The following is a 15,787-nucleotide window of genomic DNA, read 5'->3' as shown; positions in this document are numbered from 1 at the left end:
TAAAATCAGGCTCCAAAACGCTCAGCGCACAGAACTTGCAAGACACTTGAAAAATCAGCCAAGGCCATACAACTATCCTCCCCCTCCACATAGATACACTCAGGTGTGTGCATCCTCCAGGCATGCGAGATGCATAGACCATTTGTCACTAAGAATAGTAATAGAATTGCTATTTGCAAATCATTTTAAAATATGGAACAGATTCAAGGGTGGGCGGTCCTACCATATATGAACTGTATTTATATAAATCCAACCATACTTTTCATATGTCATGGCCCCTAAAGGCAAGCCCCTCATTTCCACTGGTGTGCCACTAGAGAAAAAGCTGGTTGGGTTGGGCTTGTGGAAATGTGCTACCATACTGTATGTTGTAGGCAACGTCAGACATTCTCAAGAGTAATTTTAAGGACACTTGATTTTTCGGTTTAGGCTCTGATTTAGAACAATGCCTCTTTATGAGAGGAGGCCCCTCTGCAGAGCACCATGGTTAGGGAACTGAGTGCTGGAGTCAGGAGGCCTGAGTGCAAATCTGCCTCTGCCACTTACCAGCTGCATGACCCTGGAAAGTCTCCCTCTCTGAGGCTCTGTTCTTTCCTAAGTCAATTGAGAATGTTAATACTGACCTCACAGGGCTGCAGGGAGGAGTAAATGAGGCAGGGGGTATTCAGAGCTCAGTGCAACCCCTAGCACGGGGCAGGTATTCAGCACGTGCTTCTGGCTAAAGTTAGGATATTAAAATCACCTTTCTAATACTGTTGGGCACTTGCATTCTGATTTTGGGGGATATGTGAGTTAGGGGAGGATTGACGGTGGGAGGAGGTGCCAGGGAGTGTTTCCTGTAGGTCAACATCACATGTCCCGCGTGATGCTTGCAGAAGAAGCAGCAGATCCCTAGATCGTGTCTGTGAAAGCCCATCACAGAGCCAAACTGTGTCTGAACAAAGATAGAGGAACCCGTGGGTTGGATTTTGCATACTGACCAGTCTTTGGGGAGCTGGGAGCAGAAGATGCGTTTTCTCACAAAGCTCCCTATATGCCTTCCGGACTTTCCCAGCAGGATGATGCTCAGTGCACTGGAAATATCACTGCCCCCCCTCCCCGGCCCCCACCTTTCCTTAAGTCAAGTCAGATTTAGAGTCTGGCCAAGACTATCCACTGCTCCTTTTTTCAGAAACAGCCATTGTCAACTCCCTTCATGGCTTCTTCTCAGCTCTTTGGGACTACAGAAGATCACAGCAGCTGTCTGTTTTAGAGAATGGCAGTGGAGGGTTGTTGGGGCAGGAGAAGGCCAGGACACCACCCCCTAGTCAGTTACCACCTATTTAATTCACTTTCAGCCCTCAGCATGGGAAGAAGAAAGTCTCATTCAGGGCTAGTAGCCTTTAATGCCTCTCCTTAATACTTGTTAATTCCCCTTTTTAACAAAGAGAGAGCAGATTTCAGGCTCCCAGGTAACTGTATCTAATTAGATTCTAATGATATTCCTGTACTCATGTTGTATTTATTTCTACTTTCTGTTCGTAACAAATGATAATGGTGTCGGTTCACAAACTGGTCCCTGTACACAGAGGGCAGGGAGAGACTGAAGAGAAGAAGCAGAACACTCCAGAATGGTAGAGGGGCTGATTTAATAAGCTAGGGTACCTACATGTGAGGCTGGTCTTGGGCGACCTCAGATGGCACCTGCCTGCCAGAATCTTAAGAGTTTATGCAGAGGCCTTAAAGGGGTTCAGTCACATATTCAGTCCATATGGTCTCACCAACACCTTACTCTCTCAAAGCTGCATCCTTGAAACAGCCAGAAGGCATATTCCAAGGACGGGGATGGGAGGTGGAGGGGGGCAGCGAGGAGCCTCTGATTGCCTGGGCCCAACTCAATCTGTGGTCACATCTTCTTGACCTCCCCTAATGAATGAGATGTGCTACAACATGTGCTTTCCCAAAATATTTATTTAAGTGAAAAAGATAAGTAAGTCCATTTAAAAGAAAGTCATATCTAGGGTCACAAGGATAGGGCAAATTTCCTAAAGGTGGTATTGGAAGGGTTGATTTGGGGGAAATGGTAATTCTTCCACGTAGTATCAGTCTGATTTCTGGTGACTTCTCTGAGTCAGATTTCTCACTTATAAAATGGGAATGAAAGCAGAATTACTGCCTTCTAGGACACCTATGAAGATTTAATAATGATGATGATGATGATAATTAGTAAATACAACTAACATGTCTTGAGCTTTTCCCATGTGCCACACCAGGAGTTGTAGCGTAGACTTTCTGATTCGTTGGTGCTAAGAGCTGAAGAAAAATGACATGTGGAATCAGATGGGGTCCATTTTTATCATCTTCTTCAACATTTTTGAAAGTAGCAGGACTTTCTTTATTAGCCATGTTGCCTCTCTGGACCTCAGTTTCATCATCTGTAAAATGGTAATAATCTGTAAAGTGGAGATCATAAAACGATGTCCTCATGAAGGTCAGTGCCGAGTGACTGGCAACAGGAGGACCTCAATGAGCAGTGGCGATTTGTGGCCACTCAGTGACTGGGGCCAGAGCTCCTCCTCCATGGGTGGTGTTGAAGTCCCAGTTTTTTCCAAGTTTCCAATTTTGCCTTAAACCTGGCAGATTCTTCAAGGAGTCTGCTTGAAGAATTGGGCCCTCATGATCTCTTTCTGATAGACTGAGAAATCTCTGTTGGCAGCTGTGGTTCTTATTTCAAAGAAGGAAACACATTCTTGGGGAGATAAGATATGGGAAAAAATTATTGAAGGATAGCACTGTTATTTGTTTTAATAAATCATGTATTTTTTTGTTTGGTTTACAAAATTAGTACACAACCACTGTGCAAAATTTGTAAAATACAAAATCCCCCTACCCAACTGTAATTGTTAATATTTGCAGGTACATTCTTTTTAATATTTTTTATTTGTTTTTATTTTTTCTTTTTATTATTTTTATAGCGGTTTAGAGTGATATATAGAGTTGATATCATACCGTGGTGTGGTTTTTCTGGTTCGCTTTTCACTTAGCATTTGACCGTAAGCGTTGTTCATGTTGTACAATGTCTTCGTTGCTGATCTAAAACGGCCTTATAACTAACCGTCCATTCCTCCTCATTGCTTCTTCAGCCTCATCTGGTTACTCCCCTCCCCTCTGTGCATTCTAGCTACCTGGCCTTCCTGGCGTTTCTCTAATACATCACACTCATTTCTGCCTCGAGGCTTTTGCACTGCCTCTTCCTGCTATCCACCTGTAGAGCTCTTCCTGGCTCTTTATATGGCTAGCTTCTTCTCACCTTTTACAACCCAGTTCTCATATCACATCTTCAGAGAAAGCCCTGTCTGACCATCACAGATCTATAGCAACTCTCTCAGTTTCTCTTGATCTCATTGCCCTGTTTTCTTTTCTCCTTAAAGGAAAAAAAATAACTTTATAATTTTATCTCCTGTAATTATTTACTTATTTGCTTCCTTGTTGATTGTCTCACCCTCTCAGTAGACGCCATGAGGACAGGCGCCTTGTCTGTCTTGCTCATCGTTGACTTCTCAGTGGCCAACACAGTGACCGTCACTTAGTAGGAGCTCAGTAAATATGTATTGAATGAATGTAGGGCTGGTTAGATGGTTGGATGTGTGGCTGCATAGGTAGTAGAATGGATAGGTAGGTGCGTGGCAGGGGGTTGTAGATGGGTGGATGAATTGATAAGTGAATATATGGACAGATAAATCACACTTTTACCAACCATTTCCCAATTCCATATTTAGAGTATTCCTCATGAAATTTTGAATTGCTTTTAAAAAGTGAGCAATGCAAATGGCAAGAAAATAGGGTAAACATGTCTCCTGGGAGAACTGACACCTGCCCAGGGGCCATCTGCCAGGAACCCAGGCCTGGGCAATTGTTCAGGCTTCTGCTGAGAATGGGTAGCCTACAGGGTGGGAGGTGGTGAGATCCTCCCAGGTCCTCTTGGGTGCCTACCCACCCCATGCCCAGGAGCTCACTGCCATACATTTCTCACACAGTGGGCCGGAAGCAGTTCATGAGGTTTGAGTGGGCAAACCACGCAGCTGAGGCCCTGGGCTGTGAGTATGAGGAGCTGAACACAGCCACCTTCAAGCACCACTTGCGACAGATCATTGAGCAAGTGACCTGTGGACCGAGCCGACGGGGCCTTGTGGACGAGGAGACCAGCTCAGGTATGGCAGTGCTGCCTCTCTGGGGACACCAGCATCCTTTCACCTATTCATCAAGGATTTAATGGGGGTCTATTATATGTAGACCTTCTAGGTGCAGGGAAAGCCACTGTGGGCAGAAATGGACATGGACGTGGCTTCTACTTGCACGGTGCTTTGGATCGAATAGTTAGCTGTCTCCAGTGATCGTGAAGGCTGCCGAAACCCAGGCAGCCTTCCACCAGGAAGGCTGGGGAGGAAGATTGGGGAATGAATGGGAGAAAGGAGAGCCCTTAGGAACCTTATAAAAGTTACCTGGCAATATGATGCCGTTTGTACAAGGGAAGTGGTAGTCGAGATGAGACGAGGTAGACACATGCACGGTCCAGTTTACAAATAGAGAGAATAGCACGGGCCCCGGAGGAAAATAAGAGACCAGGATGGCTTTTGGATTTTGGCCTGAGCTGGAGGAATGGAGGTGCCTTGAACTGATGTGGGGGAAGAGCAGGAGGGCTTTATGCTGCACCTGATAAAGTTAGGTCTGCAGCCTCTGCTTTGGCTGCAGAAGGTGAGAGCAGAGGGACCCCTAGGAGGCCGGGGTTCTCTGAGCACTCTTTAAGAACAGCTCTCCTTCAGACCGCAGAGTCTGGGGTTAGTGGGGAGCATCGCTTTGCACTGTAGTTTTGATGCCTATCTCTTAGAGGCCCTTTGGGTAGTCAGAGCTGCTCCACCTTCTAGGGACTTCAGCTTCCAGGGACAAATGGCTAATGTCACTTGGATTCCACTGGCCTTTTATTTTTTCTTCTAGGTCCAGGTGTGAGATGTTGTCCGCTTATAGTTACACCTCTTCTCACACACACACACACACACACACGCATGCACACACACACACACACATACACACACACACACACACACACACACACACACACACACACACACACACCGCATGCTTATACATGTGCATATAGGTGCACAACCACACATAGCACACATATGCACACAGATACATAGTGCGCATATGCATGCACACACCACATGTCCACAGGCACATACTGCATCTGCATTTACACACACATGCACAGACATATACAGACATGTTCACAGACATATGCAGATACCACACAAATGTGCACAGGCACATGTACAAATTTATGTACATATATCACAGACACAAATACCACACACAAGCACACAACACATATGTACAGATATATACACCATACGCATTCACAAACATGTTTAAAACACATGCCACTTACATGTACACAGACATACACAACACAAATGTGCACAGACACACACGCAAGCACAGACATGTGCACACACTGCTTTGAGAGGCTGAGTCAACCTCTCAGGCTGAGGTCTCCAGGGTAGATGTTAAGCAGGCAGGGACTAGCAGATTTAGTAGAGATGCTGGGATGCTGTGGGTTGCCTAGCAACAGTCCAGGTTGGGGGTAGGGTTAAAGAAGGGATGGGAAATGCTTTGGGGCTACAGTCGGCTGCCTGGAATGTACAAGCAAGACTATTTCTCCAGGCAGGAGTGCCTGCAGATTTGGAAACTGTGGAACCCAAACCTAAGAATCAGAATTTGTGATCTGGCATCCTCACCCACCTCCTCAGCCCACCCCAACTTCTCACCCCACTTTGTTCAGGGCACCCTAATCAAAGCTGGCTATTTTAATAGGACCAGAAACTCTAAGTGTGTGTGTAAACACAATTGAGACCACAACTGTAATAAGTTTTCTAAGCTTTTTTATTCCTCCTAATATTATAGGTAGGTACTTTTCCATCTCATTCAATAGTCTTCTATACCTGCTTTTAAGCATTCCTTTGTATGGATGGACTACAGATTATCTAACTCATTAGCTGTTGTTGAATATTCAAATTGTTTGGAAAAAGTGCCTTTTGCCAATTTAGTCAACAATTGGGAGAACATATCTACTAAGAAATCTTTGTTTCTCTGAATATTTCATTAGATTAAAAGCCTAAGAGTGAAGTTATTAAGTCTAAGTACATGAACATTTTATGGCTTCAGACATAAAATAGCCAAATTTCCCTCCAGAAAGAGGGAACAACAAACATTTACAGAGTACTTACTATTTGTCAGGCACTGGGGATCTGGGAGCCAGCAAACTCAGAGACCGTTCTCGTTCACAGGTGGGAGAGACACAGGTTAATAAAATAACCGCACAAGTAAAGATATGCTGTGGCCAGTGCTATGAAAGCAGGGTAGATTTGTCCTTCTGTGTCTGGCTTATTTCACTTAGCATAACGTCCTCAAAGTTCATCCACGTTGCAGCAAATGGCACGTTTGAATAATATACTACACGATCCCACTTGTATCAGAAATCTAAAGTAGTCAAAGTCAGAGAAGTAGAAAGTAGAATGATGGTTACCAGGGGTTGGAAGGAGGGGGAAATGAGAGATATTGATCAGAGGGTACACAGTTGCACTTAAACAGAGTGAATAAATCCTGGAGAGCCAAGGAATAAGTAGATGGATGAGATGATCAGTAGACGAGTAAGTCTACCACATAGCACAGTGCTATAGTTAACAATGATGTATTGTATACTTAAAATTTTTATAGAGTGGATCTTATGTTAACTGTATCATACACACACACACAAAGAGGGAGGGAGGAAACTTTTAGAGGTGATGATTATGTTTATGGTAACATATACTTATCCTCAAACTCATCAGGATGTTTACATTAAATAGGTACAGCTTTTTGTATGTCAATGATACCTCAATAAAATTAATTTAAAAAGGAAGCAAAGTAGAACTAGGAATTGGCCTATTGTGGTGGTAGTCAAGGCAGGCTTCCCAGAGGAGGTATCATTGAGCTGAATTCTGAAGAACGAGCAGGAGAGCATAATGGAGAGGATGTGGGTCCAAGTTATGGAGGACCCTGGAGGTCCTGATAGACACTTGAACTTGGTCCTAAGAACATGGGTATGTAATTTCAGTAGTGGGGGTATGTGTGTGAAGGAGGGGGATTGTCTAAGGCCAACAGTGATGCCTCTGGAGCGGTGTCTTCAGCAAGGTCCTGACCACAAGATGCCAACCCCTTTTACTTTTCCACTCCAGGGCTCAAGATGACAGGTGTGGAGTGTGTGGAGGGGATGGCCTCGGGCCTGTACCAGGAGCTTTTTGCCACTGTGGTCTCACTCATCAACAGGTAACTGCAGCCATTCCCAAACACGAAACTGGCCTCTTTGCAGGTGCATGAAGGAGCCTAAGCACAGGGCACATTGGCAGAGTGGTTTTTTTTTGAGCTGGAGGATGGGTTTTCTAGCCACATTGCACTGGGTTGAAATTTCACCTTGGCCACCCACTGGTTATGTGACATTGGCAAATCAGTTCACTTCTCTGATCTCTCCTTCTGCATTTGTAAAATAGCTCTGCCCTTCATGGTCACTGCAAGGATAAAAAGAAATAATGTGATTAAATAAATCTTCTTAGTCATGATCATAATATACCAATAATGAAAGCTAATGATTTAGGGACACCTACGAAGGGCCATGGCCTGCACTAATTGTTTAATTCACCTTATATCATTTAATGTCCAAATTAGCCCATTGTACAGTTGACATCACTAAGGCAGGGAAGTAGAGCTGGGATGCAAACACAATGCTGTACTCCCTCCTCGCACCTTCAGGTTTCCTCGAATAACACATCACATTGCTCTCACCCATTTATTTCCCAAATTTACGGCTAGGAAGAATTTCAGAACGGGCCAGGATACATCTCTGAAATGTGTCTGTGGGGCTGTAGGCACCAGAGCCTCTGTTTCCTATCGTAATGAATGAGCTCTGAGCCCGTCCTTGGAAATCGTTAACCAGTTCTAGTGGAGTGGATCCAGAACCCAGGCAAACCCCTGCCTCTTCTGTGAAAGCAAGAGGCGTAATGAGGCTTCTGATATCCTGTTAAGGGGATGAGGCTGGTGCATAGCGACAGAGCAGCCAGGTTCTCCAATGTCACCGGGACACAGAATCCACTCTTCTCTCACTGCTGGAGTGATTACCATCTGAGACCACAAACACATTATCTAGAAACCAAGGGGCTCATCTTCACTTAGAGGAAGGAGTACGGGGCAGGGGCGGGGGTGGTATATGAACTGTAGGAAGAGGAAGCTGCCTCGGCCTGTGGAGGGCAGTTTCTTCATGGTTTTGTTCTTGGAGCCACATCTGTAAAATGTGTGTGTTCATGGTAATGATACCACTACCACCATTTAGGAGCACCTAGTAGGCCTCTGACTTTCTGAGCATTAACTTACTCTTCACCCATGACTATGTACTGGCTGATCTCATTGGCCCCATTACACAGATGGAAAACTAGGGCCAGTAACTGGGAAGAGCTAAGGTTTAAACTAAGGGCCCTTCAAAGCGTGTGATGATCATGTTAATGATATTAACAGCAGATAGCATTTACAGAGCACTTTCCATGTGGCCAAACTTGTGTTCAGAGCTATGGATGCCTTATCACATCCAACTCCCCCAACAGTCCTCTCGGTTCGGCTCCATCACTAAGCTTTTCATGGCTGGCTCAGAGAAATTGGGCAAATCTCCCAAGACACATAGCCCCTCCATTGCAGAGCAAGGGTTGAAGCCCGCATGTGACTTTCTCGTAAGTCCCTTAACTTCTGCATTGGATGTGAATAATCTCTCCTCTGTCCACTTTAATAGATTCATTGAGAGGATCCAAGTAGATGATGGCTTGAAAAAACTTTGTAAACTGAGGCACCGAACAAAATTGTTTTTCTATTGCAATGTATCACTAACAAAGGAAAGAAGGCTCTGTCTTAACTTTATAGCCAGTATGCCATGTCACCTTAAACAAGTCACTTCTCCACTCTGGGCCTGGTGGGGCGAGAACGCCCTGAAGTCTGTATCCATGGGAGGCGCTTGCTGTACTTGAATTCCTTTGATTCTTATCGCAGTCCCTGGGATAACCCTCATCATTTGACAGTTGGGTAAATCCATGCTCAGAGAGGTTAATAAACTTACCCTTGGTTACCCCAGGTTAACTGGTGAGCCTGGTTTTGAAAGTGGATCTGCTGGATCTCCAAACTCACCCAGCATGCTGCCTCAGTTTCTCCATCTCTGTGGCAGGGGAATGCGAAGCCTGGACCACCAGGGCTCTAAGATGCCATGTAGTCTCAGGACCTGTCCCCTCTCTCCCCAGATCCTTCTCCTCCCATCATCTCTCCATGGCCTCCATTATGGTGGTGGACTCTCCGGGCTTTCAAAACCCCCGGCACCAGGGCAAGGACCGGGCCGCCACCTTTGAGGAGCTGTGCCACAATTACACTCACGAGCGCTTGCAGCTGCTTTTCTACCAGCGGACCTTCGTCTCCTCGCTGGAGAGACACCAGGAGGTATTGCCAGGTTGGGGAGGGGACTTCACCAGGACTCAGTGGAGGGTGGGAGGCCAGATGGCGTAGGAGTCCAGTCTCCCAGTAACCTTTGGCTTCATCCTGTTCGGCCCGCCACCGAACAAAACCCCAACTCCAGACCTGGCTCTCCATCTCCCTCTGTTCCCCAGCCTCCATCCATGGCCCCCTGTACACTACTGTCCATAAACACCAGGGAACATGGGGCTTCCCAGGCCTTGCTACCCTTCTTTGAAATGACCTGTTCCTCCTTTCCCACCTCAATGAAGCTAAAACCTCCCCTAACAGTTAGCTTGCATCTTCCCCGACGTGGAAAGCCCTCCATGCTGTGTAGTTGGGTGAAAACACTGGGTTTGCATGTCGATCTTAATGGGGCAAAGCAGAAGATGCAATTCCCCTTCTAGAAGGCACCCCGAAGAAACTATGTGTAGGAACCAGGAACCATGTACAGCCATGTCCCTGCCAGCCCCTTCTTTTCTTGTTTCAAAAAAAGTTTAAGCTGTCTACGGACATGCCACCCTGAACAAGCCTGATCCCATCTGATTTCGGAAGCTAAGCAGAGGTGGGACTGGTTAGTACTTGGATGGGAGACCACCTAGGTGTAAAAAAAAATTAAAAAATTAAAAATAAGGGATTGTAAGCTGACAAGGTCTTTGAGATCTGTGAGGTCAACCATGGGTTGCCTCGCCTAAAAAAAAAAAAGTTTAAATTGAAATATAAAATGTACACAAGAAAAAAGCATCAATCAGAAGTGTGCAGCTCAATGAATTTCTCCAAATGAACAAATTCATGCATTTACCACCCAGGCGAAAAGTAGAACATTGCCAGTACTCCAGGTATTTGCACCCTCCTTCCTCCTTGAAGAGGACCCCTTTGACTCCAGCAAGTGCTAATGGCAAAATATTAGAAATGACCAAATCATTTTTCAATATATAATGGGTATTGACATTATAGTCATTTCTTTGGTTGCAGTCCTGCACAACAGTAAACATGAATACATCATCATGGATAAAGCTCAAAGAAATGACATTGATGGGACTTGGGGTTTGACTCTAACTCTGTCACTTATTAGCTGTTTGGCTTTAGGAAAGTCACTCACCCTCTCTGATCCTCGATTTCTTCACATGTAAAATAGAAGTAGTAATACTCATACATCAGTTACCATTCACTACAATAATGCTACCTAATAAACTACTCCAAACACAGCAGCTTTAAAAATAGTATTTTGTTATTACTTATCAATCTCTGAGTTGCCTGGGCAGTTCTTTTGATCTTGGCTGGGAGAGCGCTTGTGCCTGTGGTCAGATGCGGGTTAGGTAGGTGGCTCTGATGGTCTTGGCTGGCTCTTTCAAGTGTCTGGGGGTCAGCTGGCTGTGAGCTGATCCAGGCAGGCCATGGCTGGGATGACTCACCTGCACTCCAGGAATGTCCATTTCTCCAGCAGGTTAGCCCAGGCTGTTCTCATGGCCCTGGCAGGGTTCCAAGAGAGCTAGCGGAAGTGTGAAGGGCCCCTTGAGACCTAGACTTGGAAATGGCAGTGTCACTTCTGCTGTATTCGGTTGGTCACAGCAAGTCCAGGGCTGAACTCTGACTCAAGGGATGGGGAAATAGGTCCTACTTCTCTATGGGAGAAACTGCAATATCTCTGTGCAAAGAGTGTGGTACAGGGATGGAGAGAGACTGGGGTTTATTTTTATAATAATGTTTTACCACACTTCCTGAAGTGGCTGTTTTTGAGCATTTAATGAAATTGAATAGAAAGTGCCTCATCTATCAGGTATTCGATATATGGCAGCAGCTATCATTTTTTTCCATAATATTTCACCTATTTCTGATGGTCAAAGTAATGCATTTATTTTTAATTAAAAAATTGGAAAGTGAATGTAAGTGTGAAAAAGCAGAAAACACAGTCTTCTAATCCCCACCACCCAGAGGCAACCACTGTTACTGCTGTCCATATTTTACAGCAGTCATTTTTTATATCTTGTCTTCTCTACAGATATCGGATAACTCCTATGTACCCAATTTTGCATCTGCTGTTTTCCTCACAGCATTATGTTATTCACATTTCCTCACTCCATTTACAACTCTTAGTAACCATGCATTTCAATGGTGAGGTCTGAGTCTATCTCAACTCTCCTTTGGACATCTGGGTGATTTCCATGATGAAGCTCTTATAAACAACACTGTGATGAACATCTTTGTGCATAGTGTCTAGATCTGGCTATCTTTATATGGCAACAGATATCACCCATAGTTTATGCTTGCCCCCTCTAGCACTCAGACGCACTAGATACTCAGTAAATATTAGAAAAGTTTAGACGGAATTATCAGTTTCTGTTAAAGCTCTCATCATGATTACTGACAACCTTACAGGTTGAACAACCTCAGGATGTTATTAGAATGTTGATCTACAACCTTTCTTCTTATTCAAAGGCTAAAGGGTGATGATAAACAGACGAACAAGCAAACAACTTGATTAAAAAATGGGGAAAGGACTTGAATAGATATTTCTCCAAAAAAGATATACAAATGACCAATAAGCACATGAAAAGATACTCAATGTCGCTAATTTAGGGAAATGCAAATCAAAACCATTTGAGATAGTACTTTATACCATTGGAATGGTTGTTATTAAAAAAAAACCCAGAAGATAAGAAGTGTAAGTGATGATGTGGAGTAATTGGAAACCTTATGCATGGCTGGCGGTAGGAATATAAGATGGTGCAGCTGCTATGGAAAACAGGATGGTGTTTTCTCAAAAATTCAGAATAGAATTACTATATTATACAGTAATTCCACTTCTGGATATCTAACCAAAAGAACAGAAAGCAAGCTCTTCACGAGCTATTTGTACACCCACGCAACATTATTCACAATAACCAAAAGGTGCAAGGGACCCAAGTGTACATCAGTGGATGAATGCATAAACAAATATGGTCTATCCATACAATGGAATATTATTCAACTATAAAAAGTAAGTACATTCTGACGCATGCTACAGCATGGATGAACCTTGAAGACATTATGCTAAGTGCAATAAGCCAGTCACAAAAGGACAAATACGGTATGAGTCCACTCATGTGAGATACTTACAGATCAAATTCAGAGAGTGAGAAAGTAGATGGTAGTTGTCAGGGGCTTGGGGAGGAGGAAGATGGGGAATTAAGTGTGATTTCTTAATGCCACTGAACTATACTCTTAAAAATGGTTAAAACGGTAAATTTTATGTTATATATATTTTACCACAATTAAAAATAATAATTAAAAAAGTCCAAGGGGTAAGAAAAGTCCTCACTTCTCTTTCCTCCTCCAGAAGTTTTCGACCCTGTTCAGTTCACAGAAAGAACTAACTCTGAATTTCTGTGATTTTCCAGGAAGGTCTTCCTGTGCAGTTTGACCTCCCAGAGCCTTCCCCGGGGACCACGGTGGCCCTCGTGGATCAGAATCCCTCCCAGGTAACAGAGGCCTCAGCAAACCATAAAGCCTTTTTATTGAAATATTAGCAAAATGGAGCCTTCACGCTACTAGCTGTCAATGCTTTCTGCACCTGGAATCACCAAGGGACTGCTAAAAACACTGACATCTGGGATGTACTCTCAAATTCTGTGTCGATTGGTCTGAGATGTGACCTGGGCAATGAATATCCAGATCTCCTTAGGGTGAGAACTACCCTCTGCATTACATTTGAGTCTGTGTCTTAGAATGCACTCACACCCGGGAGCCTGTGGTCCCGAGTTCTCGACCAGTGGCTTCCAGCTGCTCTTGCCTGGAAAGATCGGATGTTGAGATGAAAGTGCTGTGCCCAGCAGAGACGGAGAGAATAGGGCCACTGGGGATGGGATAACCTTGGATCCGGGCCCCTGACCTCCCTTGGAGGCAGACAGACTTTATTTTGGGGGATAGCTGAGTCTTTACTTTACTTTCCCCACCCTGAGAACCCACTTTGCTGACCCGGGACCTGCACCTCTGGTCAACCCCTTCCCAGAACCGCCCTAAACCATTTTACTCGACTTGCAAGGCTTGGGTCCAACCTTGGTGACCTTCGGCATGTCACTTCTCCTCTCTAAGCCTCAGCTTTCTATCCCCTGAGGTTGTCACGAATGTCGATGAGATTTGACATGGAAAACATCTGGTAGGGTGCTTGGCACATAGTAGATGACCTGCAGGCCACATTTCTCCTGCCATTTGATAGCACAGGCTGCCCTTTTCCTCATTTCTTGTCTCCTGTCAGCCAGGGGTGGTTTCTAAGGCTTCTTGTGGCTCACTGTGGGCTATACTTGCCCCTGCAAAGCTCCTTCATCTGTGAGACCTGCCAGCCATCACCTTCCTATGCATCTTGTTGGCACCTTTCAGGCTGGTTCCCTCTCCCTGTCATACTTCCTTACAGTCCTGAAGAGATGACCCAGGCAGTGTGAGGAGGAAAGAGGCATGGTATCCCCAGATGTTGAGCAGTGGCTAGGAATAGCTGCCTTCTGTGGACGGGCTGCCTGTCAATTTCGACCCCAATAAAGAGGGCCAAGGTGAAGGGTCAAGATGCCTGGGATCCACTTCCAGTTCTGCCCATGTCTTTCCATGTGACCCTGGACATGTCCCTTTTCTTCTCTGGGCCTCTGAAGAGTATGGACCAATATTCCGCATTAGGGTGGCCAACTGTTCTTGTTTGTCAGGGGTTTGCTGAAGTCTCCACACTCTGGGAAGCCCCTCAGTCCCTGTCATCAAGGGAAGTTGGTCACTCTACACGTCACATTTCCTTCATAACCACTGAGTGTTATTATTGGTTATTCCAACTCATCATGGGCCCTCAGATAAGCCCTCTAACCTCCAGGGCCTTTCCCAGTTTCCCATGTGCAAAATTACAGCGTGGCTTAGATGGTCTTTGAAGCTTGGAGCTGCATTTAAAATTCCATGTCTGTGCTGTTGAACCAAGTTCACCTTCTCCTCTGAAACATTATTCGGACATTTTTTCTTTCCCTCAAGATTTTAGTTTAAAAAAAGTTCAAAGACCTCTAAGAGGAAGTGATGCTGATGGAATGAGTTCTTTCATGTCTGGCTGTGCACAAATACACACAGCCACCTGTTTGTACCCAGAAGTGTGTCATTTACACAGTGCTTTCCCTTGTGAAATCCTCACACAGCCCTCTGAGGTAGGTATTGCCAGTCTCCATTGCACATAAGAGGAAATGAGACTCAGAGAAGCGCAGTTGCCCAGTCACACAGGAAGTGAGGACAGAGGCAGGACTCAGACCCCTTGGAACTGAGAGGCTGGTCAAGTTTTGCGGTTTCAACCCTGAGAGTCTGGGGTGAGTGGGAATGTGGGGGTGAGTAGGAGCATGGATCTGGCCAGTCTGTCTAAGTCCTGATGGCTGGGGCTCAGATCCCCCGACTTCCATAGGTGGGAAGAGAAGCCCAGGACTGTTGTCCGTTGGGGGTCAGAGCCCTTCAGTGTATCCTGGATCTCCCGCCAGGTCCGCTTATCAGCTGGAGGAGGTGCTGAGGACGCCGGGGGCCTTTTCTGGGTTCTGGACGAGGAGGTCCAGGTGGAGGGCTCCAGTGACAGCGTGGTGCTCGAGCGTCTCTGTGCAGCCTTCGAGAAGAAAGGGCCTGGGGCCGAAGGTAGGAGAATGAGGCGGGGAAGGGTGCTGAGTCCAGCCCGAGAGCTGGAATCCGTCCTTGACGAGGCCCGCACAGGATGGGATCTGAGTGCAGAAATGTCTGTGTGTGGGCTGGTGTGTGCTTTCATTCATTCATGTGTTCATTCATTCATGTACCCAACAAATGTGTTGAGCAGTTACCATATGCTGAGTGGTATGCTATATAGTGGTAAACCAGCCTCGTGTGGCCCCCACGAGGTTGAGGTCACTAAGGGAATGAGGGTTGGCAGAGAAGATGGCCAAGGATTCAGCCCTGGGACATTTCAGTGTCAAGGGACCAGGGACAAGGCAAATGACCACAAAAGAGACTGAGGAGGAGTGGCCAGGGAGGTAGGAGGTAATCTAGGAGAATGTGAACTGACCCAATTAAATGCTGCTGAGAGAGCACGTGAGGTGTGACTGAGGAATGGCCATTGATTTGGCCAGGTGGAGGTCATCGGTGACTGAGACAAGTGCAATTTCAATGGTGTGTTCTGGGTGAACATCTGATGGGAGTGGTTTGTGAAAAACTGGAGAAGAGTTGGAGGAAGACGTATGATATCTCTCAGTGCTGCTGTCCGCTGGGCTCGGTG

At 45.5% G+C, this 15,787-nt stretch overlaps 1 protein-coding gene across 1 annotated transcript in view; it reads left to right on the top strand.

The window, feature by feature from the left end:
- The window catches only part of MYO18B (myosin XVIIIB), a 270,882-nt gene that overhangs the window by 67,959 nt on the left and 187,136 nt on the right, over positions 1-15,787 (top strand). Inside the window, exons 13-17 of the mRNA XM_011374654.2 lie at positions 4,017-4,190; positions 7,257-7,347; positions 9,354-9,546; positions 12,939-13,019; positions 15,030-15,177. Of these exons, the coding sequence (XP_011372956.1) occupies positions 4,017-4,190; positions 7,257-7,347; positions 9,354-9,546; positions 12,939-13,019; positions 15,030-15,177 (687 nt within the window). The remainder of the gene's footprint in view (positions 1-4,016; positions 4,191-7,256; positions 7,348-9,353; positions 9,547-12,938; positions 13,020-15,029; positions 15,178-15,787) is intronic.

This window comes from Pteropus vampyrus, unplaced genomic scaffold (genome assembly GCF_000151845.1).
Source record: "Pteropus vampyrus isolate Shadow unplaced genomic scaffold, Pvam_2.0 Scaffold251, whole genome shotgun sequence".
NCBI classification, from domain to species: Eukaryota; Metazoa; Chordata; class Mammalia; order Chiroptera; family Pteropodidae; genus Pteropus; species Pteropus vampyrus.
The sequence above is the reverse complement of the archived record's forward strand: the minus strand, read 5'-3'. Positions and strand labels throughout refer to the sequence as shown.